Raw genomic sequence first — 27,900 nt, 5'->3', positions numbered from 1 at the left:
ACTCCCAACAAGGGGTCTGTAGGACAGGGAGGGGATTCATAATTGAGCAAACTTTTCTGTTTCCGGTGCACTCACACTCCACAGCAATCGAACAGATGGGATTTGGACAACATTGGAAGCTTTCGGTGTTTCCAGTCAAGGGCCTCATACGTATGGAAACGTCAGGGTCCTTTAACATAATAAATAGGGGGCTGGATTCTCTGCAGCCCCGCGGCGAACGCGATGTGGTGAATGTATTACTGCTACCACTCACCATTGTAATTGCATTACATTGTATTGTATTATGTTGATGCCCTTGTGGGGAGGTATATAGAGCTGCAGCCTGTAGGCGGCACTCAGTACAGAGCAGTCGCAGGCAGGCACATTTCTAGCTGATTAAATTGATGCAACCTCTGTTTACTTCAACTCTTCGTCTCGTGTGAATTGATGGTCGCATCACGCGATTTTGGCGCGGGGCTGCAGAGAATCCAATTTCACGCCGAAATCGGGTTCAGTGTCAGTCCAGCGATTCACTGGGACCCGAGAATCGGCGTGATCGTGAAATATACCCCACGGCTGGGGGCCCATTGACAGAGGCCAGCCCAGGGATCTTCCGCTCCCGACCGGCCGAGTTCCCGACGGTGTGGAACTAACCTGCTATTGCCGGTCGGGATGCTCGTGTGGCGGCTGTGGGGCGACCGCCCTGGTGGGGGATCGGGTGATCGGACACCGGGGCGGGGGTGGGCCTTATAGGTCAATATCTGCGCGGTCAGATCTTCAGGCGAGCGGCCGATCGGGGGGGGGGGGGTCTACATTTTCAATCTGCCTCCGCGGTCCGAGTCCGCCATGACGTTCGGCGCAGCCACTGGAGGACACCGCTGTGCACATGCGTGGACTCAAACCTGGAAGTGCGGGGACCTGTGTCTGCAGCTAAAGCTGCGTGAATTACTCTGGGTCCCTGCTAGCCCCCTGCAGGGCATTGAATCAGCTCATCTTTTTTGCAGGAATCTCCAGAGTAAAACTCCAGAGTTTTTACGCCACCGTGGAGACATAGTCCCATTTTGGGAGAATCCAGCCCAGGGTCTCTACGTGATTTTAGCGCACAGATGCATGTTCGGCAGGTGGTGCCATCCTCATGATTGAAAACTGGGCTAAGCAGTGCATGTCCAGAGACCGGCTAAGAATTAAATTTTATGAAAGATATTGGGCGAGATTCTCCGTCCGTTCTCGGCAGTGGAATCCTCTGATACTAAACCCCCCCCACCCCCGCTCCCAGTCCGACATCCACACGTTCATTGCTGGCATCCCCAATCCCTAGCATTCGCAAATCACCTGGCATCTGTGCTCGGGGACAGTGCCAAGGCACTGCCTGGGCATATCCCTCTACCCCCCTGGAGCTATAACAACTTCTGTGCCTCTGGAGGGATCCCCTTGATTGCCTGACGCCTGACCAAATTTATTGTAAACTACGCCAGCGTGACACCATAGCAGCGCTGGTTGAATATTCTGAGGTTCCCGCAGAGCACTCCACTGGAAAGGGGGTTGAAAATTTCAAAACACAATCACACCGGAGACAATTTTGATTCTCTCGGGATTTTGAGCCCATGCAAGGTTTTCACAGGCAGGCTCAAAATCACCCCCAGTGTGTGAAAAATAAGTCAACATTGATTGTATGCTTTATTTACCAATGTCCTTAAACATCGCAGAAAGGAAATCCTGAACTGATTTTAAGTCAGGCCAGTAGTTCCACAGAGAGGGGTCGAGGTAGGTGGAAAAATGTTCTCATATCAGCAGCATGAACGTCAGGATATTTTAAAGACCTTCCAGTCAAAGTGGTCTGGTTCATAAAGTAATGAGTTAAAGGCTCTTAAAAACATTCTGTGTGGGAGGGGGTGTGGGTGAACAGACAAGCATTAAAGTGGCAGATTTACTGACTAGCAGTTCAGTATTAAGTATTACACTGATCTCCGAACAGAAGATCAGTCCCTTGTACAAGATGCATTCATTGCTTCCCTATTAAGATGTTTTTAATAGCTTTAGGAAGTAAAGGCAGTTCCTACTTATTTGTTATTTTCTGAGAGAGATTTGGAGAGATGTATCAGACTGTGCAATTGGTACTGCAAAGCACCTCTTTCGCTGTAGACTCTAAATGCAATCAGTATGGACTTGGCACTGTCTCACTGGCATAAATCATTAATTGCAGGAAGCAAGAAGCACTTACCCGCCCAAGCTCTTTGTCTTCCAGGGCCAACACGCCAGTACTCTCTGTGAAGAGTTTCACCTTTACTGCAGGAAGTGGGTGTGTGCTGGTAAAGTCACCTTGGGTACCCCAGCTGCAGAAGAGAAACCGTTTTAGAAGTAGTAAATCCAGTGTCTTTGAAATACCAGAATTAAATATCAAGTGACTAATCATGAACTTCAATCCACAGTGCAAAATCAAAAGTTGGGCTTTGAAATAACTTAAATTGCTGGGCTCAAACACAATCACCATTTATTTTCATTAAAAAGCATCCTTACAGAAAATGCTAATTGAAAAATGTTTGCACTGTTCAGAATTGAAAGCTAAGGTTTACTGCACAGCTGGAGAGTGAAATAAGAGTTAACTCAGGAAAGGTCACATGGACTGACGTGAAAAGAGAAAAGCTCTAAGCACAGCTGGGAACTGTCACAACATTTAAACCTGAAACAGGTCCACACAGAGTCACAGCGACGAAGGGAGGTGAAATGCACAGCCCCCTTAAAACATGCTGGCTTCATTCTGACAGAATTAATTACTGTAATGTAGTCACCATGCTTGCTGGGTAGGGTACATGAGAAAGCTTGTGAAGGGTCAGTGATGAGGCCAGTGTGGGCGAGGGGAAGTAATGGAGAGAAGATGCAATGCCAATCTACATAAACATTTTTATAGTTAATTCTATCAAAGATATTGCACGCACATTTTGATTTGTGACTTATTTGTTTTCCGGCCTTTATTTTCATTCAGCTGTCATTAAATCCCAATTTCACTGTAATTATTTGTGAAATGCAAGTTCATTATATATAGAGGCAGATATGGGTCCACCCAATACAGATTTTCAATGAAACACACAATGGTGCAGTGAGGGACCCTGGCCAATAGGGGGGGGGCATCCATACTGAGCCTGGTGGCCCTGAATTTGCTGATGGGCTCAAGAGCATATCTGCAGGCAACACAGAACAACATCGGCTCTGATTAATGACCGCCCCTTTAGAGTGGGAAAAACATTTACCAGGCGTTGAGAGGTGGTGGAGACTGAAGACAGTTCAGACACGGATCTCTTGAATTGGTGTGAAGTTTCTGGACTTTCAGTGAGTAAAGGTGCAAGGCTGGTTTCTGGCATTCAGCTCAGTGGGCAGCCTGAGACAAAAGTGAGGTCACCGATCTAACATTCGGAGTGTGAGAGCCTGCAACGCCTATAGCGAGGCAAGGAGGAGGCACTGGTCAACGGCCATCAAGGGGAGCGGCGGGGGACTCTCGATCTCCAGGTCAGGGCTGAGGAGGGCGGGCGGGCAGGCAATCAACCAAACAAAGAACAGAGGCTAGGGTAGATAGCCAATAGCAGAGCCAGGCAGCCAGCCTGGAGCATACATGGTCATTGAAGGTTGAGGCTTGAGGTCTGGCCACCTGAGCGAGAGCTGAGGGGTGAGCAGAGCAGCAGTTGGGAGGTGCGAAGAAGGCCAGGCAAGCGCCGGTGCAGTGGTTTTCAGGGAATCAGGTATCAGCGGTCAGCAGGGATGGGGCGACTCGACCAGAGTCAGAGGGCAGCCAGGCAGCGCTGAGAGCGAGAGGGCTGGACAGCAACCAACATCTTGGGCGCGATTCTCCGACCCCCCACTGGGTCGGAGAATCGCCGGGGCCTGGCGTGAATCACGCCCCCGCCGTGTCCCGAATTCTCCGCCACCAGAGATTCGACGGGGGCGGGAACCGCGCCGCGCCGGTCGGCGGGCCCACCCCCGGCGATTCTCCGGCCCGTGATGGGCCGAAGTCCCGCCGCTGTCAACCCTCTCCCGCCGGCGTGGATTAAACCACCTTTTGAACAGCGGGACAAGGCGGCGCGGGCGGTCTCCGGGGTCCTGGGGGGACACGGGGCGACCTGGCCCCGGGGGTGCCGCCCACGGTGGCCTGGCCCGCAATTGGGGCCCACCGATCCGCGGGCGGGCCTGTGCCGTGATGGCACTCTTTTTCTTCCGCCTTCGCCATGGTCTTCACTATGGTGGAGGCGGAAGAGACCCCCTCCACTGCGCATGCGCGGGGATGACGTCAGCAGCCGCTGACGCTCCCGCGCCTGCGTCACCCGACGAAGACATTTCGCCGCCGGCTGGTGTGGCGCCAAAGGCCTTTCACGCCAGCCGGCGGAGCGGAAACCACCCCAGCGCGGGCCTAGCCCCTCAAGGTGAGGGCTTGGCCCCTAAATGTGCGGAGACTTCCGCACCTTTGGGACGGCCCGACGCCGGAGTGGTTCCCGCCACTCCATTACGCCGGAACCTCCCCGCCCCGCCGGGTAGGGGAGAATCCCGCCCCTTGTTTCTTCCTGTTTTAGCATGCTGAATTCACTGCCATTTCTCGAATTGATGCCGCTGTCTTTTATGATATCCTTGACCATTGGCACCATAGCTTTCCCGAATATTTTTTCTAGCAGCCAGTTACTCTTGTAGGAATTTGAGAGAGAACTCCGGCTCACACTCACACCAATTAGTGTCACAATTTCTGAAGACTATCCCCCTCCCAACTCTTCCATAAGCTTTGTTTAATTTGTCTGGTTTTGAGCAGCTTAAACAATGGGCGACTTTAGCTGAACGAGGCTTCAGTCAACTGAAGATTCTGAAGACTTATTTGTGAACCACTGAAATCAAGACAGATCATCCTAGTCAATATGAAGTGACACTATGAATCTAGAAGTCAAAAATGCAGAAAGTTGGAAACGAGGAAAGAGGACGCAGCAAAGCAATAAAAAAATGTGGCACTTTACTGTAAAAGGTTTGAAGGTTTGAGCAGTTCCCTAACTGCACATTCATCCCCAACAACAATATCCACTGAAAGTTTTGGTGACTTGTCTGATGACTTCGACCTACCGATTTCCGGAGACAACACATCGCCTGAAAAATGTGAACAAGAAGGACAAGTGAACTCTAAAATGGGAAGAGAACTACAAGATACTGTTCAAACTCATTTTTCTGCTTCTGAAGTGAGGAAAGAAACCTACCCTGAAGACATTGCCTTATGGCCAAAATCTGTTCCACTGGGTACAATTGAATATTTTCTGATAAATAGACCAGAGAACAAAGGTAACATGGGAAATTTGAGAAAAAAGTTTGAAGTTCGAGGCTGAAAGCAGCTTAGAAGTCTTCACGAGTCCCATTTTCTGAGGGTGAAGAGAAATGGCATGATGGAAAGGAGAAATTGGCTGATTATTTTTTGGAGACCTCGAATGCAGTCTATTGTTATGTTTGCCAATAATTCCCTTACCCTAGTAAAAGGAAACAATAATTTGTCAACCAGGTACTCCAACTGGAGAAATGTTGGAAGAGATATTGCTGATCATGAAACTTCCAAAAGTCATATTAAAGCTATGTGTGCATTTATTCAAATATGTAAATCATCTGGAAGAATTGATTCTGCGTTATCGACTTAGTTTGAAAAGGAGTGTTCTTATTGGAGGAATGTGCTGAGACGTGTTTTTGCCACAGTCAAACTGCTGTCTTCTTTGGGACTAATAATAATAATGATAATAATAATCTTTATTATTGTCAGAAGTAGGCTTACATTAACAGTGAAAAGTAGTTACTGTCAAAATCCCCTAGTCGCCACACTTCGGGGCAGCACGGAGCACAAGTGGCTAGCACTGTGGCTTCACAGCGCCAGGGTCCCAGGTTTGATTCCCCGCTGGCTCACTGTATGTGCGGAGTCTGCACATTCTCCCCATGTCTGCGTGGGTTTCCTCCGGGTGCTCCGGTTTCCTCCCACAGTCCAAAGACATGCAGGTTTGGTGGATTGGCCATGATAAATTGCTCTTAGTGACCAAAAAGGGTAGGAGGGGTTATTGGGTTATGGGGATAGGGTGGAAGTGAGGGCTTAAGTGGGTCAGTGCAGACTCGATGGGCTGAATGGCCTCCTTCTGCACTGTATGTTCTATGTACTCCGGCCCCTGTTTGGGTACACAGAGGGAGAATTCAGAATGTCCAATTCACCTAGCAGCTCGTCTTTTGGGACTTGTGGGAGGAAACTGGAGCACCCGGAGGAAACCCACGCAGATACAAGGAGAACATGCAGACTCCGCACAGACAGTGTCCCAAGCGGGAATCGAACCCGGGATCCCGGCAGTGTGAGGCAACAGTGCTAACCACTGTGCTACCGTGCCACGCCATATTTAAGAGACCATGATGAGTCATCAGTGTCAAGTCGAAGAGGTAGTTTTTTAGCCGGCTTTGAATGTCTCTGAATTTGATGAGCTTCCCAAAGAACATTTGAAAATGTATCAATATTGTGGCTCAGGGAAGACCAACTTATCAACGCACGGAACCGATGATGACTTTGTCACTAGAATGGCAGAGTGACTCAGAAACCAATCAATTCGCTAATGAAGTCAAAGATGTCAAATACTATTCCATGATAGTTGATTCAAAACCAGATGTGAGCCATGTGGACCAATTAACATTAATTTGAAGGTAAGCGACCAGCAATGGAAAAGCTGTAGAGTGATGTATCTGTTTTGTTCAGCTATAATCTCACACTTCGAAGTGCCTGGAGACAACGGTTTGAAAATCCTTCCAAAAGTAGGTTGTCAAAAATTGTTGTGAGCACACCTTCAACAATGCCACAAATATGACAGGAAATAATCAAGTCTACAAATTAGACTGAACAATGCAAACCGCTGTGCATTATTCATCCCATGCACCGGCAATCCTTGAATTTAATCTGCAATGCAACAGCTGAATCTTGTGAGGCAGCCGTTCATCCATTTGACTTTATTCAAAACTTGTATGCCTTCTTTCCGGTTTCACCGCATTAGTGGAACATGCTACAATCACACATGGATCACACATGTCAGCCATGGCTGACAAAGGAAGTTAAGGAATGCATCAAAGCAAAAGAGAAAGCCTATAATGTGGAATTAGGGCTATGGAGAGAGAGCGGGTAAATGGAGATGAAATCAGCCATGATTGAATGGTGGAGTGGACTCGATGGGCCAAATGGCCTTACTTCACAATTGTCAGCCTCAGTTAAAGTCTTGTCACGGAAGTTCCTCAGTGGAAGCAGAGGCACTATCATTAACAAAGAATACGTTATGAGAAGCGTGCAAGAAACAGGAAGTTATTTTTTGATGACACTAGAAGCAATGAAATCACTTTAAAAGGGAAAAAGATCATCAGTGAGATTGTCAATGTTATTTGTGACACAATAATGGTGCAATTGCAGAGTAGAAGTGAATCACTGAAGAATTTTTTTGCGTGCTTTTCGACAAATGAGAATGCTAAGAGCCACTGCAGTAAAAGATTTGTTGAATTCTACCGGGAGGATATAGACACAAATTCTTTTGAAGGTGAAGTGAAACAATGAATTCATTTCATTGATAATGATGAGCTCTGTGCTTTGAGATCACCAGCTGATTAGTACAGACATGTCAGTGATGGTTTGCAGCAACCTTTCCAAATGTGAACCCATTCTGAAAATATTTTTAACAATACCTGTCACAAATGATACATATATTTCTCTATATTGAAAAGAGTGAAAGTTTACTGCGAGTACAATGAGTCAGGAACATTTGACAAGTTCAGCAATTATGACACACGAAAATGCATCTTTACTCGGTTTTACCTACAATGATGTGATTGATGATTTTGTGAAGAAAAAAATAAAGAAGACAAACCATCGAAGTTGCCATGGATTGCAAACAACTGATGAAGCAAGAAAATCTAAAACATCTATCCCTCTACCATTTCCTCCAGTCTAAATTTCTGTTCTCTAAGAGAGAACATATTCTGCTCTGATATAATGGTTGGTGCAGACAATTGAGCTGGTGTCACATGCTGGTGTCACATGGTGTCACATGCAGACAATTATAACCGGTGAGTAACCACCATCTTTATTGGCCTTCAGAATCCTGCCAGACAATTGCACTCCAGCACTCTGTCAAGCAGTGATTTTGAGTTTCTGTGCCTTGCATTGTGTGAGCTGAGCGTTGGCAGGGTCAGGAGGGCATTTCTATCATTGGGAGCGGGGCTCGATGTCAATGGAGGCACGGTTTGACATCATCGGGGACGGCCCACCACATCACCAGGGGGGCAGGACGTGATGTGCGGCCCACACAAAGACAAAGTGCACAGGTCCCCTAAAAGTGTAAGTCCGCCTCTGATCCGATAGTATTAAACAATTGAAAATACACACATTTGGGCAACTGAAAAAGTCTGAAACTGTTTTGTTTAAAAAAAAAATTTAAATAAATTTGGAGTACACAATTATCTTTTTTCCAATGAAGGGGTAATTTAGTGCGCCAATCCACCTAACCTGCACATCTTTGGGTTGCAGGGGTGAAGGGTAGAGGCTTTAAAATTATGATAACGATACAATGGATACAGAGAAAATGTTCTCATTTTCAAAAAGTCACCAAGAAATCCATTGGGAGTTCTGAAGAAATGTTTTTTTCCACAGAGTGGTGACAATGCACGGAAACTCGCTACCAGAGGAAGCGAAGCGGATAGTATAGATGCTTTTAAGGGAAAGTTAGAGAAGCAAAGGAGGGAGAAAGGAATAGCTGATTACAATGATAGGCTCAGACGAGGAGAGGGGGAGGGGGCTCAATAGGAGCATAACACCAGCATGGGCTGGTTGGGCCTTAGCGGTATGTCCTATGTAAGAAATCATGTATCATACACTGATTGCAGAGGTTGACATTATTCGTATGTTGCAATTAGTCAGTGCAGAGGGGAGGAGCCAGGATCATCACTGCATTATAAAAGGTCAGATCATTGATGCCAACAATAATTGAAAAATAAATCAGTTGAAACTCTTGAGTAAGTGATTACTAATGTGAAATACCAATCCAGCCCCAGCTGATGTATTGTGTCCAGTTGTGGGCCTCACATTTTAAGAAGGACACAAAGGTTTTGGAGACGATACAGAAGAAATTTATTGGCGTGGCTCCAGGGATGAGGATTGCAGTCACGTGGACAGAGTGGGAAAGCTGGGTGGATCGCCTCATCACAGAGAAGACAAAGAAGAAATTTCATGGAGGTGTTTAAAAATGATTAACAGCTCCGATAAGAGTAATTAAAGAGAAACCTTGGTTTAAGCATCAATAACGAGAGAGCACAGTTTGAAGATGACCGGTAGAATACCAGAGGCGACATGAGGTAAATCTTTTGTGCAATGAGTTGGTTAAAATGAGTTGGTTAGGATATTGACTGCTCTGTCTGCCTGATGAAGCAATGGATACAGATTCAATTGTAGCTTCAAAAAGGAATTGGATAAACACATGAAGGAGAAAAAGTTGCAAAGAATGAGACACGTTCTTCCAAGTGCCAGCAACATTTTGATGGGCTGAACAGCCTCCTGTGGCGTATTATTGTAAGCCATCATGAAACTCTTTGTGTAGTCTTGGTACTTGGTAAAATTCTGCCAACCAGATTCAGAGATAAACTTTGACATATATTCTCCCTGTGAATACCAACATTCATTAAGGTTCACAAGTAAAGCTTTGAGATACTGTAACACTGGCTGACATGTGCATTCTTGACTCTGCTTCACCTTCCTTCATTTATTATACATCCATATCTCTCTCACTTCAGTACAAGCTTTTTTAACCATTGGTTTCTTTGCCTTTTTAGCATAGAGGCCGAGACTCAGTTTTTCCTCTGCAATATTTAGAAAATATATTTTTATTAAAGTTTTATCTTTTTTTTAATATAAAACACAACAAATTGTTCAAAGCATGACTGGTACAGTGCAGAACAAACAACATTTCTGCAGATATAAGAACAGAAAAAGACAGAAAAAAATTCAGAACATTGGTTTTCAAGATCGAGTGCCTCTATTTATAGATCGGATCAATGAGTAAACGGGGGGAGGGAGTGAAGAGGATAAGGCCAAATAAGAATGATAGGATAACGTATCAAGATGCACACCTTTATGTACAGTGAGAGCATGACTTTCAAAATGGTTCATGGAAAACTTGCAGGAGCTGGTCAGGCAAAGCGGTGGCTACAAATTTGAGACAGGGGTCCAACACTTCATGGACGTCAAGAATTGCATAGGAGAACATTCCGTGACTATTTTATACCAATTTTGAATTCAGTGATACTTGTCACTAATCCAGAAGCAGAGAGTGTTTTTACAAGTCGCAAAGGTTAGGATGTTGTACAATTCTCCTATCTGGAAGACCCAGAATTAGGAACTAAGGATCAAATTCGAAAGCTCTGTTAAATATCCACCTTAACTCCACCAGACCAGTAGGATTGAATTTTGACACAAGTCCATACGCAGTGTATATAATTACCCTCGACTCCCAGACACTTTCGGCACATTGGGGATATAGCAGGAGCAAATCTGTGTCTCAGACTTGCAAACGATACAGTATCTTCAACGGAGTCTCCTTTATTCTATAGCATACCGAAATATTATTGGCATAATCTCATATACTATCCCATGTCTCCTTATCAATATTAGTTGCTAAGTCTCTTTCCCAAGACTGCAAAGTACGCAATGTACAAACACAGGATCTAGAGCACAAGGTATCGTGAAACTTGCTAATTAACTGTTTAGGCTTGCAGAAATCAGGATTTTTTTCCACTGGGGAAATAGGAGAGACAAGACTCAAATTTGACTTGTTGTGGATAAAGTTGCAGATACTTAAAAAAGTGAATGTCTCAAAATATCAAATTGTTAGCATGGCTGCTCAAAGGATGATAAGGAAGCACCGCTGAACATATTTCCCAGCCTACAAATGCCTATGGCCGGAATTCTCCCTTCTGGGGACTAAGTCCCCATGCCAGCGGGAAAACCGGCGCGAACGACTCCGGCCCCCAAGGTGAGGAATTCTCCCCTGTATCGGGGGCTCCAGCTGGCACCGAAGGGATGGCGCGAGTTCGCGCATGCGCAGAAGGGTCGGCGTAGTTTGGCGCATGCGCGGGGGGTTCTCTTCTCTGCGCCGGCCATGGCGGAGCCCTACAGGGGCCGGCACGGAAGGAAGAAATGCCCCCATGGAACAGGCCAGCCCGCAGATTGGTGGGCCCCGATCGCGGGCCAGGCCATTGTGGTGGCACCCCTCCCGGGGTCGGATATCCACGCGCCCCCCCCGAAGACTGCCCCCGCCGACTTACCTGCCTGGTCCCGCCGTGTGGGACCATACGTAACCCACGCCGGTGGGTCTGGCCAAAAACGGTCGCCCGCTCGGCCCAATGGGGCCTGGAGAATTGCCGGGTTGCCAACGGCCCCCAACCGACGTGGCGTGAATCCCGCCCCTGCCCGAAAAGCGACGCCGGAGAATATGGAAGCCGGCCTCGGGGCGGGATTCGCGCCGCCCCCCAGGGGATTCTTCTACCCGGCCGGGGATCGGAGAATCTGGGCCTGTATCTCTCCGCCCTCCAAGTATCGAATCCATAGGGCGTGCTTCTCCCCTACCCGGCGGGGTGGGCTGTACTGGCGCCAAGGAGTGGCATGAACCACTCCGGCGTCAGGCCTCCCAGAAGGTGGTGCAGAATCCTCCGCACCTTCAGGGGCTAGGCCGGTGCCTAGAATCCTCCGCGCCAGCCATGGCGGAGGTTGACAGCAGTCGGCGCGGAGGGAAAGAGTGCTCCCACGGCACAGGCCCGCCCGCGGATCGGCGGGCCCCGATTGCGGGCCAGGCCACCGTGGGGGCACCCCCCGCGCCCCTGCCCCCGAGGACTCTGCAGGCCGCCCGTAGAGCCAGGTCCCGCCGGTACGGACCTGGTTTGATTTATGCCGGTGGGACCGGCCGAAAATGGGCGGCCGCTCGACCCATCGTGGGCCGGAGAATCGCCGGGGGGGCGGCTGGCTGGGGGAGGGTCGGAGAAACCCGCCCATGGTCTCTAAGATCCGGTGGGAAATCTGGACAGCCCTGGATTGGACAAAGAGTGGAAGTCAGTTTAGATCTCTCTTTTAATTGAGAGACCATCCTCCGTGCTTTAAGAGTATTAATAATAATAGGACTATTGCACCTGGCAGAACCCGACTTAATGTTCACCACACTCGAATACTATAACTTGTTGCGGTCTGACCAAAAGATCATAAAATAACAAGGCCTGCAAAGGGAAAGCTGACTGGACTGCTTAAATATCGAGCCAAATGGAGGTAGGTTCTGCCTAGCCCAGTCCTTTATAAACCCAAGATGAGAGGCTAGTTGGTACAGTCTAATATTTAGAACCTCATTTGTACCTGGGAACTGTATTGTACCTAGTCTCACAGTCGAATCCTTGAATCTTTATCAAGAGGTGCAGCAATCTTGGTGGTGCACCGGCCAATGATTTTCACCAAATTATCTCCAGCAGCTTGCGATCAGTTTCTACCACTAATCTTTTGCCGAAGAGACAGGAAATAAATCACATGATTCCAAATAGTAAAGCTCAATGTTGGAATACTTAGATTGTGTTGCAGACACAGATTTTGAAGCCAAAGGCAATCTGTTTGCCTTTTTGTCATATACATCCTCTCCGATCTTTCTGTGATGCATCTATTTCCAGGGTAGTTGTCTCTCTAGGATTGCAAAATTGCAATGTCGATGCTTCTGCTAATGAATGTTTCAGTGGTTCGAAGGAGGTACTGATGTTCTTTGTGCCACAAGATAAGCACATCTTTTCATAACAATTCCCTTAGTGAGGAATGTTTTTGAGCAAAGTTGGAAATGTATGGAGACAAGGAATTAAAGTGACCCAGACATCTTCAAGGATTGTCCGTATCTTGAAGATTTGGCATAATTTTAATATCCTGTATTTTACTTGAATTGGGACATACGTCAGCAGGAGTGAATAGAACTGAAGAAATTCATCTGCAGCATTTTGATATTGCATTTCAGGCTGTTGAATACCAATCCTTCATCACGTGTCACCTGCATCAATAAGTGCAGATTATAGTCATGTTCTTGCTTTCTTCTTCCCACAATGATTACCAGCCCACAATGTTGTGCCGACCATTTATCCTAATCGAAGATCAACCTAACCTACACTCCTTCAATTTACTGCTGTCCATGTGCTTGTCTAAGAGTCGCTTAAATGTCCCTAGTAACTCTAATTCCACCTCTGCTGACAGTGCATTCCACACACCCACTACTCTCTGTGTAAAGAACCTACCTCTGACATCTCCTCCATACCTTCCTCCAATCACCTTAAAATTATGTACCCTCGTGACAGCCAATTCCACCCTGGGGAAAAGTCTCTGGCTATCCATTCTATCCATGCCTCTCATCACCTTGTATGCCTCTATCAAGTCACCTCTCTGCCTTCTTCGCTCTAGTGAGAAAAGGCCTAGCTCCCTCAACCTTTCTTCATAAGACATGCCCTCCAGTCCAGGCAGCATCCTGGTAAATCTCCTCTGTACCCTCTCCAAAGCATCCACATTCTTCCGATAATGAGGCGACAAGAACTGGACACCATGGGCGCGATTCTCCACTCCCACGCCGGTTGGGAGAATCGCCAGGGCCGCCAAAATTTCACGGGACGCCGGTCCGACGCCCTCCCGCGATTCTCCCAAGCGGCGGGAACAGCCCGGTCGAGTTTCGCGGGCCGCAGAATCGCCGGAGACACCGAAAATGGCGATTCTCCGGCACCCCCGCTATTCTGAGGCCCGGATGGGCCGAGCGGCCAGGCCAAAACGGCGGGTTCCCCCCGGCGCCGTCCACACCTGGTCGCTGCAGTCGTGGGCGGTGCGTGAACGCTGGGGGGGGGCGGCCTGCGGGGGGGCGAGGGGGGATCCTGCACCGGGGGGTACCTCAGATGTGGGGTGGCCCGCGATCGATGCCCACCGATCGTCGGGCCGTCCTCTCTGAAGGAGGACCTCCTTCCTTCCGTGGCCCCGCAAGATCCGTCCGCCATCTTCTTGCGGGGCGGACTTAGAGAGGACGGCAACGACGCATGCGCGGGTTGGCGCCGGCCAACCTGCGCATGCGCGGATGACGCCCGTTATGCAGCGCCGGCCGCTTTTACGCGGGCGACAAGGCCTGGCGCGTGTAGATGACGCGGCCCCGATCCTGGCCCATTGTCACGGCCTGAATCGGTCGGGACCGGGGCCGTTTCGCGCCGTCGTGAACCTCAACGCCGTTCACGACGGCGCGGCCACTTCGGCGTGGGAGTGGAGAATCCCGCCCAATATTCCAAGTCTGGTCTAACTAGGGTTTTATAAAGCTGCAGCAAAACCTCGCGGCTCTTAAACTCAATCCCCATGTTAATGAAAGCCAACACACCATATGCCTTCTTCACAACCCTATCAACCTGGGTGGCAACTTTGAGGGATCTATGTATGTGGACCCCAAGATCCCTCTGTTCCTCCACACTTCCAAGAATCCTGCCTTTAACCCTGTATTCAGCATTCAAATTTGACCTTCCAAAATGAATCACTTCACATTTATCAAGGTTGAACTCCATCTGCCACTTCTCAGCCCAGCTCTGCATCCTGTCAATGTCCTGTTGTAACCTGCAACAACCCTCAACACCATCTACAACACCCCCAACCTTTGTGTCATCAGCAAACTTACTAACCCACCCTTCCACTTCCTCATCCAAGTCATTTATAAAAACCACAAAGAGCAGAGGTCCCAGAAACAGATCCTTGCAGGACAGCACTGGTCACCGACCTCTAGGCGGAATACTTTCCATCCACTACCACTCGCTGTCTTCTTTCGGCCAGCCAATTCTGTATCCAGACAACCAAATTTCCCTGTATCCCATTCCCCTAACTTTCTGAATGAGCCTATCATGGTGAACCTTATCAAATGCCTTACTGAAATCCATATACACCACATCCACTGCCCGACCTTTATCAATGTGTCGCGTCACATCCTCAAAGAATTCAATGAGCCTTGTGAGGCATGACCTGCCCCTCACAAAGCCATGCTGACTATCTTTAATCAAACTATGTTTTTCTAAATAATCATAAATTCTATCTCTCAGAATCCTTTCCAATATTTTACTCACCACAGGCATAAGACTGATGGGTCTGTAATTCCCAGGATTTCCCTATTCCCGTTCTTGAACAGGGGAACAGCAATAGCCTCCCTCCAATCACCTGGTACTACTCCAGTGGAGAGTGAGGACACAAAGATCATCGCCAACGGCGCAGCAATCTTCTCCCATATAGATGCATCCTGGTGCAATGCATGACATGTGAGCTTGAAAGAGATCGATTACGAAACATAGAAAGCTCTTGCAACGTCTCCGCGAGATGTACTGAGCAGTAACCATGCTTGGCATCGCTTAGAGCAGACGTTTGCACCTGGAAATCTCAAATTTAACTCTGGTGATGTGCGTATTTTGTAAGGACAATGTTTCATAGCTCTGTCCATTGTTTAAATATTTGGAATTTGGGTCATCCGCATCTCAGTCTAAGCTGGGGAATTTAGTGGCCATTCTGATAATACCTCTTTGACCTTCCTTCTGCTGTAGTGCCTGGGGTGAGTGTCACCTTGGCCGCTTTCGTGCAATTTTCTAAAGCTCCACCCTCAAGGACAAGTTGTGGTGGGAATGGACCATGGAGTAATGGTGTCTTTGCTTTTTATTCAATGTACTGTTCAGCAATTCCTGAGAGGCCAGGCACTGCAATCTCACCACGATGGATCCGTCTGCTTATCAACTCTTTACTTGAGCACTAGCTCAGCGCTGTGTCTCCAAAGCTTTTCTTTGCAGTCACCACACTGCATGTTCAACACACTCCAATACTACAACTTGTTGTGGTCTGACCAAAAGATCAATGGTCTTTTCAGGCCATGTAGCATGATCTAAGGCTGTTCACCATGTTGCATTGCTTCATATCACTGTCACCTGCCTTACCACTACTGATCACTATGTTGTGTTATTATGATAATTGAGTTTTGTGACCATGCAGGACACAGAGCACCAATCACTCATAAGGGATTGGATAAACATGGTGTGGACTAATTTATTAAGACGAGGCACATGACAATAGTTATACAGTTATAAAGCTTGAAGGTATCAGATTGTGTGTGTGCTCTGCTCAGAGCAAAAAATAAACTAAGACTGGCTCACGTGACACACTTCCCTTCCAGTGATGCCATGCTGATATCTCTTAAAGGCATATTACAACAATTTCCCCTTCATGACCTCCTATAAATGACCTACATAACACCAGTGCCTCTGAAGGTTACCACCAGTACCAATACCCGGGATCATTTCACAAATATTTCACTCTCAATGAAAATCTGGGACTCACTGAGCAGAGATTCCCGATTGACCTGCAGTTGAGTTAAAATATTTACTCTGCATCAACATCCAATTTTATTGGATTGACAGAGGTCGGGCGTAAGAAATTTCTGCTCCAGGAATCTGGATTTCCATCAGATTATTTGGGATTTTCTCGGTGAGAGAGCAGACAGTCCCAGAACCAGCCCTGAAGTTTGAACTCCCTGGGTTTCCCCTTTGCTCAATATTGCTGCATTTCCAGCTGAATACGATGTGAGTGCAGATTGGAAAATGGTCACATCAGGCATCTCGTTCATTGCCCCAGGTAAAAGTGGTACAAAGTCCAAGGGGGCGGGGTTAGGGCAAGGACCACCCCCCCTCCCCCCTCTCCCCCCAGAAAAGTTCAGTCTGAGGAGGAAGATTCAGCAGATCAAGATAATTAGAGATGAGCAGCAAATACCCCCTGAGAGAGATCAGAAACACTGAGAGAGGTGGGAACAATTTCTGTGCATATGGGAGCATCCCTTTGCAGTCGCTTGATGGTTGGCGAATGGGCAGCATTCCGATTCCCATGGTGCAGTAGGGCATGAGTTTTTTTTAAAGCTTGTCAACAGTAAATGGAGCACTAGGTAAAGAGGCAGGAAGAGGAAGAGACGTGGTGCTTTGCGAAAAGCTAAAACGCTGATGGAAATCCATGGTTTCTGTAAGGACAATGTTGAACACCAGAATATTTCAGCAATTCTGAGGAAATTGTCGGGACACTGGTATATTTAATTAAAAACCAGGAAGCTCTGAGCAGAACTGGAATATTTGGTCACTCAAAGTCATGTGGGATTCACGGCAGCTTTCTAGCAGGCAGGTGAGACTCCTGGCGCCTCTATTAAATACCACCCAATGTGTCAGCTTTACAGTTTCTGAATAAAAGTAATCTTTTTCGCTACTATTGGAGGTTGTCAATATCAACCAGTCAGATCGTTGCTCCCCACATGCCCCCCCGCCCCCCCCCCCCCCGCGGGGCATGTTTTACGGAGGTGGTGATCCATTGGCCGGCAGCAGGATCTTCTGGTTCTGCCGCTGTCAACTCTTCGTTGCCGGGGAACTTGCATGGGGGGTCTCCGTTGCCAGGACTGGAAGATCCCACCGACAGGAACTAAAATCACTAAAAGTAGCAATGTTGGGGGCAGCATGTGGAGCAGTGGTTGGCACTGGGACTACGGCGCTGAGGACCTGGATTCGAATCTGGCCCTGGGTCACTGTCCGTGTGGAGTTTGCACATTCTCCACATGTCTGCGTGGGTTTCACCCCCACAACCCAAAGATGTGCAGGTTAGGTGGATTGGCCATGCTAAATTGCCCCTAAATTGAAAAAAATAATAATTGGGTACTCTAAATTTGTATTAAAAAATAAAAGTAACAATGTTGTCAATAAAATCATCAATAAAATCAAACCAAGCACTCGGGCTTATTTCTAGAGGGACAGAATTGAAAAGCAGAGAAGTAATGTTAAACTTGTATTGAATGTTAATGAGGCCACATTTGGAGGGCAGTTCTGTGGAGGGTGCAAGAATGATTGACAACAGTGACAGCAGAACAGTGAGGTTATACCGATCAGGAAAAGATGATCAGGTTAGGCCTTGAAAAAAGTGACCTGATAGAGGTCTTTAAAATTAGAAAGGTTTTAACAGAGTCGGGAAGCTGGATTTTCCCGGATGGGTCACGATCCTGATATCAACCTCAATTCCAGGTCAGGAGTCTGCAGTGGGCAATGGTGGGACATCATGTGCAACCTTCACAAAGCTGCCTCTGGGAGGTCCTGTCCAATTTAGGATGACAGGTAGGCCAACGAAGTCTAATCAGAAGGCTTGCAGCAATATGACGTCAGCGGAGGTGGGCACTGCTGAGGCATGTAGGTGAGTGTGTGTGGGCTCAATGCCTGCAGGGAAGTTAGCAAATAAAGAGGCCCAAAGCCTATAGGGCTATAAGGGTGGAGGGAAAGTTCCAAGGTGGAGTTGTGACTGATATTTTTCTGGCCCTGCGCCCTCATTATTGGGGCATGGGCTCTCTGGCCCTGATGGCTGCTGGGCCTCACTGCTGGGAGGCAGCCTCCAATGAGCTGGCTGCCTCCTGTACTCAAAGGGGGGACTGCACCAATGGTGGGGAAACTACTGCCGCTGTCACAAAATGGTCCCGAAGTGGGCCCTTAAATGCTCAAATTGATTGCCTGTCTCCTTGGAGTGGGCAGCCAACCCTGATCCCGGCCGCTGGGGCAAATTCCTGGAACTCCCTCCTTAACAGCGCTATGGGTGTACCTACACCTCAGGGACTGCAGTGGTTCAAGAAGACAGCTCATCACCATTTTCTCAAAGGAAACTGGGGATGGGCAATAAATGCTGGCCTAGCCAGCAACACCCACAACCTGTAAACGAGTAATAAGTGCCTCAGGGGCAGGAATGAGGGGAGGCCTGTCCCGAAGAGGCTTCCTGTCTTTCACCTTGTCTTCACAGGGCCAAGAAAATTCAGTCCCGTGTGCTTCCACTTGTGGGAAAGAGCAAAACTAGTAGCCATCGATATAAGTTGTTCACGAAAAATAGAAGATTGTGGAACTCACTATCATATGGAGCGGTATTTATTAGATAGTTACGGGGAAGTGAGAAAAGTATTTAAGGGGAAAATCAAGAGAGTTTGGCTGATAAGTGTTAGATGAGGAAGGATTGGAGGAGACATGAGGGGACGATGAACATCAGCATGGATGGTTGGTTTTGTATCTGTAAGAAAAGGTAGTCCTCACCGAGTTGAGTGAAATAACAATGGATACACGGCACTCGACGCTACCCAACCAAGCTTATACCAGAAGTGCTTAAGTCGCTCTGCCCCCTTAACGGGAAAGTGTCTATTCCCCCAAAGATTCTGGGAATACGAGATCCCCAACGCCGTAAGTATCATATGGATACAGGTTATGACATCCCTCCCCCAAACTCCGAAGGATCATCCACTGGCTGCAGACGGGGAGGAGGAGAAACAGAAGGAGAGGAGGGGAGACAGACTCTCATCGGCTCCATCATGTGTCCGAGGCACTGGGCCCGATGGCGCTGCCCCAGGGAACGATGCTTTATACTGCGGCACCGCAGTAGGATGGTGGCAGAAGGCGTTTGTGCAATGGATTCCACCTCAGAGGCCGCTGAAGGCTGCGTGTCCATTTTGGAGTCTGAAGAGGGCATGCCCTGTGGATGTGTAGCAAGGCCTGCAGGGGGCGCCACAGTGGTCTGGTTGGACTGCAGGACCGGATCCTCTTGGACGGGGTGCACGTCAGGAACCGGACAAAAAGGCAGCCTTCGCGACCGAAGGTGATCCAAATGGCGCCGTAATTGCTGGCTGCCGACCTGAATCCAGTAGGAGACTGGACCAATCTGGCGTAGAACAGTCCCTGAGAGCAAGTGGGCACCAATGGCAACGTTTTGGATGGACACTATCCCCTGGAGAAAATTGTCAGGGTGGAGGACGTGGAGCAGGGCAACATTCCTGCTCTTCTCGGGTCTGGTGCACCTTTTCAGTAATATCCAGGAACAAACTCAGGTGGGTACAGAGCCGCAGGCCTATGAGCAACTCTGCTGGAGTTACCCCCATTACTGCGTGTGGCGTGGTTTGATAGGCAAACCACTGTCTGCTTGCAGAATCCTGCTTGAATGCCTGAACGACTGGCTCAGTCAAGCCTTTAGACGCCGAGTGGTAAAGCTTTAATGAACGCCGTGAAGCCCTGTTGTCTGTATAGAGGACACTGGGAATGCCATGCGTGGAAAAAGAGACGCAGTTAATCGTCGGTAGCGCGAGAGGTGATCGTTGTCATCCGGTGGATCTCCAACCATTTTGAATGTGCGTCCACCAACAGGAGAAATATGAAACCCATGAATGGACCAGTGAAGTCAGTGTGAACCCGGGCTCAGGGGTGGCCTGGCCAGTCCCAGGGACGAAGAGGCGCAGCGGCAGGGAGCTCCTGGTGTTCCAGGCAGACGGGGCATTGCTGAAGCGCGTATTTCCGAAGGATTCTGGGAATATGAGATCCCCGATGCTCTACGTATCATATGGATGCAGGTTATGGCAGTTAGGTCGAATGGCCTATTTCTGGGCTGTACATGAACATAGAACATACAGTGCAGAAGGAGGCCATTTGGCCCATCGAGTCTGCACCGACCCACTTAAGCCCTCACTTCCACCCTATGCCCGTAACCCAATAACCCCTCCTAATGTTTTTGGCCACTAAGGGCACTTTATCATGGCCAATCACCTAACCTGCACGTCTTTGGACTGTGGGAGGAAACCGGAGCACCCGGAGGAAACCCACGCAGACAAGGGGAGAAAGTGCAGACTCCGCACAGACAGTGACCCAGCGGGGAATCGAACCTGTGTCCCTGGCGATGTGAAGCCACAGTGCTAGCCACATGTGCTACCGTGCCGCCCCTTCTTCTGCTACTTGTGGTACTGTGCTGTAAAGGCAAAATATCAGAAAATAAAGCAAATAGAACATCAAGTATCCCAGTTTTCTGATTGAACCACCCTACACTCTAAGAAATAAATTCCTGCACTTTCAGCACTTATTTGCTGACTTCTCTGCTGGCCCCCCTCAAAATAACGTAAAAATCAATCATTGCTTAAAAACAACGTACACCAGTTTTTATCTCCTTCAGTAAAAGTAATCGTATGTTGGGAAGATCTGAAATTTATTTACGCGACACCCATGTTTCCACTACATTTTTCATCTAATTAAAGCAGCCTTTCTCATTGGAAATGTACTGGCATAGTATGGGGTGGGGGGGGCGCGTGGGGGTTGGGGTAGGGTGGGTAGGGAAGCGACAGGGAATGGGTTGGCTCCTAAGTCCCCAAGGCCTGTTTATTGCCAGACGTATTTTTCAGGTGTTTGAAATGAGACAAGCAGGAGGCAGCATAAATGTGCAAACCAGTTGCCTATATCCATTGAAATTCTGAGGGGCATACGAGGGGGGGTGGTTGCAAGCAGCGCCCACTGAGCAGCCTATCCAGGGGCCCTTACTGTGGTTCTCTTGGAGACCCAAAGAAAAGTTCAACCCGCTGTTATCCCATTGAAGGCAACCGTATTGATCACTCAACCATTCCCACCCCCGTCCAGAACCTCTCACCACCCCCCCACCACCACCTCGTCGCCGTACAACAGATGAGCTGCAGAGGGCTCAGCGGCAGCAAGTCAATGAAGCTCAAGCCTCAAAATGGCTCAGGCCTCAAGCTGTCACTTCGATGACTTCTACCTTGGCAGAAATCGGTTCTGATCCATTTCAGTGCTCTGAGCTGTATGTTGGCCCAAATTACTGTCTGATGTAAACATGGGGTTAAAGTTATGTAAAACGCCCACGGGGTCATTAAGCCCACGGGTATTCAGTGGGACAAATGCAGGCGGTGGCTTGCTGCTGTTTGAGATTAATAAGGCTGTAAATTTACCTTTGTCCCGGAGATGGGCTCTATTAACACCCACAGTGAAAACAGAATGAGCTTTTTTCTGCATGCAAAATCTGTCAGATACAGGATAATAACAAGGGGCAAAAGGTAAAACTACATGTAGCTACTTAGAAAACTAAAAAAAAACAGTACCTTCAGCAGAGTCTGCAGCAAAACTCACTCCCTTCATGTAACAATATTAAAAGATTCAATATTTGCAATAGGAAGTTCAAATTGATATGTAATTCATATTTTCATTATTACTAGTCACTCATGTAAAACAAACATGATTCTTAGGTTGTGAGTGGCTGTATAATTGCTGCCGTTTATTGTCCATCGCTGGTTGCACTGATAGTGACATTTCCGAATTTAAGACTCCCAAACTCCAGCTATTAACAAGATGGCAGGTGAACTCTCGATTATCAGTCCAGACCTCTGGATGATGAAGTCAATAAGGCAACCAGAACACTATTATAATCCTAATAGAACTGATGAATGAAAATCCATCGCCACTAAACCAGAGGTCTGTAAAATGACAATCCAAACAAAACACAGCACAGTATATCTAGAAACTGCAACAAGCTTAATTATATTGGGGGTGATTCTCCAAGCTCCACTCCGGGCCGGAGAATCGGCACAACCACGCCACGACGCCGGCGCGCGATTCTCCGAGGCGCGCAGAATCGGCGGCGGCACATTTGGCGCGGCGCCGGCCGCTGGAATCGACGGGGCGCGTCGATTCTCCGGCCCGGATGGCCCAAGCCGCCGCGCGGATACGACAGAGTCCCGCCGGCGCTGTTCACCCCTGGTCGCTGCCGGCGGGAACTCTGCGCGAACGGTCAGGGGGGCTCTTTCACCGGGGCCGGGGGGGGGGGGGGGGGGGGGGGGGCGGTGTCCTCCGATGGGGTCTCTCCCGCAATCGGGGCCCACCAATCGGCGGGCCGGCCTCTCACCCCCCGGGGCCTACTTCCCTGCGCGACCGGCCCCCGAACGCCGACGCCATGTTGAGTCGGGGCACTAAAGAAGTCCCCCACGCATGCGCAGGTTGGCGCGGCGCCCATTTGGTGCCGGGAAAGGAGGCTGGAGCGGCGTGAATCGCTGGAGCGGCGTGAACCGCTCCAGTGCCGTGCTGGCCCCCTGTGGGGGACAGAATAGGTCGTACTCGGGCCCGGTTCGCGCCGTCGCGACGGTGTTCAAGACGGCGCAAACACTTGGGCTCCATTTGGGAGAACCGCCCCCATTATGTTAGGTACTAGAATCGGACATTGGCTTTGAAGAATTTGCTTGACCACGCATCAATGGAATTTAAAAGGTATAGCTTTTGTAAGGAGAGCAATATTTGATTGCTAGCTTGTCTACCTGCTTGTGCCCTCAAGGGGGCACCGGGCCACCCATAACACCTCATCCCCTGAGACTGCATGAGAACAAGCACAGGGATATAAGTGAGCGCTATGCTGGGTATTTGGTTTTAATGCGCAATCCCCAGGGTTTGGCTGAGATACAGGGGAATAATTCCTCTATTGCCTGTAACTTCCTCAGAGTGACAATCATCGGTGGATTGATACTCTCAATGGATTTGCCCACACTGATTCTGAAGCCCCTGTCTCGCCTAACCATCTTCACTCAGGGCGGGGGCGACAGGAGCAGAGAAGCGTGCCCCTGACTGCATCAGTTTGGAGTAACTGGAGCACAGAGAGGTAAGTCACTCCTCCATTTTACAGCAGTAGCTTCTGTAAAGGAGGTGCTTAAAAGGACAATTAAAAAGTAAGTGGCACAGGTGATGTGGGGGTCGAGTTGGACCCGAGAGAGAGCGCGGGGGGGTGGTTAAGAAGCAGTCCGGGAGGGGGATGGAAGTCCAGGAGAGAGGTGGTCGGACTGGAGGGGGTGTCAATCCGGATGAAGGGGAGGTCGGACTGGGAGTGACAGGTGAGTCCTGGAGTAGTTGTTGGATTGGTGTTGCTCGTTTTAGCCTTAGTTTTCTTTATTCTTATTCTGTCACCTTTGCTCATGAGTCGCCAGGTATCTTTCTGATACCGCCACGTGGTTCAAGTCCAAGTAATGACTAATAATGCAACACACCGCTTAGTAAGAGTTAAATCAACGCTCATTTATTATATACAGCAATAAATACTTATACAATAATCCTACTTATAGACTACTACCTACCACTAAAGGCCAATACTTAACTTTGGAAATGGCCCACCAGGTCAGGGCAACGAATGGTCTTTCGAATTGATTCTGAGCCTGCGGGATTCAAAAGCTGGTACAAGTCGATAGTCAGGAGCGCCTACCTGGTAGCGATCGCTGGAGTAACACTTACAGTTTTCTTTGTCGAAGGGTCTCGAAGGTTGCGAGGAGGAGAAGAAGGGTCGAGTTGAACTTGGCCCCTATTCTTATAGTCCCCAGGGGCTTCCCGCCTCTCGGGGCGGACCTCGTACCTGGTTCCAAGTGATTGGACTTGGTCCCAATCACTTGGTTCGATATGCTCCAATAATGGGGCGATTCCTTGATCGGGGGGGGTGGTCATTCACCTTCCTTTGTGTCAGCCCCTGCTGGCGCCGAAAGGTCTGGGTCGGCTTTCAATTGTTAATTTGTAGCAATTGTTCCCGGGGATGGCTGCTTACTATGCAGATGGCTGGGTTGTTGTGATGTTGATGGCTGCAGGTATCGGTCTGGGCTGACTTCCCCAGAGCCGAATACACTGTTTTACCTGCAGCTGTCCGTTTGAGTCCTGTTGGCTGATTTTCCCATCAGCCTCTTTCGTTCGCCATTTTAAATCGGGGTTTTGACCATTCTAATCGGGAATCAGCCATTTTACGTGGCTACATTGGAGAGGGGTCAGACTGGGAGATCAGTACGGGAGGGGGAGGGTCACTCTGTTCGGGAGGGGGGTCAATCTAAAAGAGAGGGCAGGACTGATATTACTAAGAAGCAGGAAAGGCACTAGAACATAGACCATAAAACATAGAACATTACAGCGCAGTACAGGCCCTTCGGCCCTCGATGTTGCGCCGACCTGTGAAACCACTCTAAAGCCCATCTACACTATTCCCTTATCGTCCATATGTCTATCCAATGACCATTTGAATGCCCTTAGTGTTGGCGAGTCCACTTCTGTTGCAGGCAGGGCATTCCACACCCTTACTACTCTCTGAGTAAAGAACCTACCTCTGACATCTGTCTTATATCTATCTCCCCTCAATTTAAAGCTATGTCCCCTCCATCACCATCCGAGGAAAAAGGCTCTCACTGTCCACCCTATCCAATCCTCTGATCATCTTGTATGCCTCAATTAAGTCACCTCTTAACCTTCTTCTCTCTCAGGAAAACAGCCTCAAGTCCCTCAGCCTTTCCTCATAAGATCTTCCCTCCATACCAGGCAACATTCTGGTAAATCTCCACTGCACCCTCTCCAATGCTTCCACATCCTTCCTATAATGCGGCGACCAGAATTGCACGCAATACTCCAAATGCGGCCGCACCAGAGTTTTGTACACCTGCAACATGACCTCATGGCTCCTAAACGCAATCCCTCTACCAATAAAAGCTAACACACCGTACGCCTTCTTAACAACCCACTCAACCTGATTAGTTACCCCTCCCTGCTCATAAAGATCATGGGCAGGATTTTCCCTCAGCTGACGCTGAAATTGGGGCATGTGATTGGGCAGAGAATAGCTTGCCGATGCCGGAATCGCAGCAGGCCGCGCTTTGACGCCGAATCGCAATGCTCCGCCTCCTCAAAAACGGCGACAATGCGACGCATGCCGCGCGTGGTTGAAACACCGTTCACGTATCATTAGTGGGCCCACCCGCGATTCTCCGCCTCCGATGGGCTGAGTTCCACGTGTGCTCTCACAAACCGTGAACCTGGCTTGGTGGCTGCTGAGAGAGAGAGAGGGCGTACGGACAGTGTCCAGCACTGCCTAATTTTGCCAACAGCCGTGCCGCTGGCCGGGGGGGCTTCTGCCAGGGCCGGCATGAGTAGTGGGGGGTGGCCAGGAGGTAGAGTCGGGGTGGACGGGTACGCAACACCATTACCGCAGCTGGCTAGGCAGCCATGCAGCTGCGCATGCTGCTGACAGCCCGCTTTAAACCTGGTGCTTTGGGTCGTATAGGTGACCCCCCCATAGGGCACCTCCATGGGTGCCCTCTGGTCCAGCTGACCCAGCATCGGTATGGACGCTCCAGCACAACCTGTCACATCTTTTCGGCCACGATCAGTGTGTGAGTGGGGGGTGTATTGTTTACGCGTGGCTGCAGCTTGTCAGCCCTGTGAGCGTCCATCATAGACCCGGCGCTTCCCACACCCTTTTTCATGGGATTCGATGGTGTTCCACCAAGGGCCGGTGATAGCAGAATTGGCGCAGGTGTGGCGCCGATTTTTCTGACGTGAAAATCCACGGATTCTGCGTTGGGATCAGCACTTAGACTCGGAGAATCTGGCCCCATGTTCCTCCATTTGGACGGAAATTTACAATTTGTCGTGAAATTCAAATCAAATCTGTGCCCAAAATCCAGATTTCACTGCTCGACTTGAGTTTTTCAACCAAATGTAATTTAAACTCTCCCTTCAAGCAGGTTCCAGCTCTTCATTCGCACCAATTGCCAGCTTTGCTCTCAATGGCTGCAAGATAACAACTCGAAGAACAAACAGACGCAGCTTTAAGCAAAGGCCTCAGATCAGGTGAGCCTTGGGCCTAATTATTCAGATGCCAGGATCAATCCCCACCCCTCCACTCCCCCGCCCAGGGTCAAAGCTGTCCTTAACAAAGACGTGGAAAAGCTCTTGTCGGATAAAGCTTTGATCCTGCTTTGCAATGATTTTCAAATCAAAGCCTCTACATGAGAAAATGCATTGTGCTCCAATGCTTGCTCGCACACAAGATTTCAGTGTTTCGAGGAACAGTTTTCGTGCTACAGTGGTTTCTAAAGGAATAAATGATATATGGCTTGATCGAGCATGACTTTCCTGAAGTTTAATAAAATCCACAGAGAAAACTAGAAGAGATCTTAAAAAGACAGGAAAGAAGGGGAAGAATAGATTACTGGAAATAGGTTAGCAACTGCCATGTGGAGATTTTCTTGGATGCAGGCCAACATGTTAAAGTGTGTCTCTCTAACAATTGTTTTAATGCATGAAAAAAATGGATTAATCAGACTGCAAGCAAAAGGTTGTCATTAACTATCATTACTCGGGCCTTATCGCTCCAGCCAGCACTATAATCGTAACTTCCCAAAGGAGATAAACTTTGTTCTAATTGGTCCCATGATTTTTAAACAATCTGACAGTTGGGGGAAGTAGTTGGGACCGGATTCTCCGTCCCGTCGCACCAGTTTTCAGGTGCAGCGCCCTTCCCTCCCCAGCAGCGGGATTTTCCGTTCCGCCAGCCGGCCAGTGGGGTTTGCCACTGTGGGCAGCCCCACGCCGCCGGGAAATCCCCGGACGTGGGTGCGCTGCTGGCGTAACAGAGAATCCCGACAGCAGAGAATCCAACCCTTGGTCTTTGATGCTAGTGTGAGATGAGACAATGATGAACCCCATTTAACACCCCACCAGACACCAAGTAAAAGAGCAGAAAGGGTTCTATTGAAATAACTCTTGGGTGGCAAGGTGGCACAGTGGTTAGTACTGCTGTCCTTCTCCGGCCTGGTTCGCCCAGTGACCGGAGAATCCCGCCCGAGGTCAATGGATTTTTCCATTGTCGGAGTCTCGCCCGTGGCGTTCTTGCAGCGAGCGGGGCGGGAGAATCCAGCCCATTGGGTTAAATGGGGTCACAACCCTGCACACCATGGGAAACAATCCCCCAACAGTGATTTTACCCCAAATGGCCAATGAGCGGGCAGAGGGCGGGCTTGCTCTCCATTTTGAGACACCCTGACCACAACGTTTACAAATTTGAAATTAAAAAGAAAGTGGCCTCAGCACCTGGACCACCATTGTGGAGGGGGGACCTCTGCACAGGCAGCCCGAGGCTGCGACTCTCGCCAGGTAGATGGGAGATTTCACAGCCAGTCTGAGTGCTAAACCCCTACTCTGCCACCAGGAGGCTGCCTCCAGGCCATTGGCCTGTTCCTG

General features: G+C 49.0%; 1 protein-coding gene across 1 annotated transcript in view; it reads right to left on the bottom strand.

Moving 5' to 3' along the window:
* Positions 1-1,362: 1,362 nt before the first annotated feature.
* Positions 1,363-27,900, bottom strand: part of LOC140387634 (calcium-dependent secretion activator 1-like) — a 513,343-nt gene continuing 486,805 nt past the window's right edge. The window contains exons 7-8 of the mRNA XM_072470829.1: positions 2,201-2,312; positions 1,363-1,509 (exon numbers count right to left, since the gene is read on the bottom strand). Of these exons, the coding sequence (XP_072326930.1) occupies positions 1,363-1,509; positions 2,201-2,312 (259 nt within the window). The remainder of the gene's footprint in view (positions 1,510-2,200; positions 2,313-27,900) is intronic.

Source organism: Scyliorhinus torazame, chromosome 13, assembly GCF_047496885.1.
Source record: "Scyliorhinus torazame isolate Kashiwa2021f chromosome 13, sScyTor2.1, whole genome shotgun sequence".
NCBI lineage: Eukaryota > Metazoa > Chordata > Chondrichthyes > Carcharhiniformes > Scyliorhinidae > Scyliorhinus > Scyliorhinus torazame.
The sequence above is the reverse complement of the archived record's forward strand: the minus strand, read 5'-3'. Positions and strand labels throughout refer to the sequence as shown.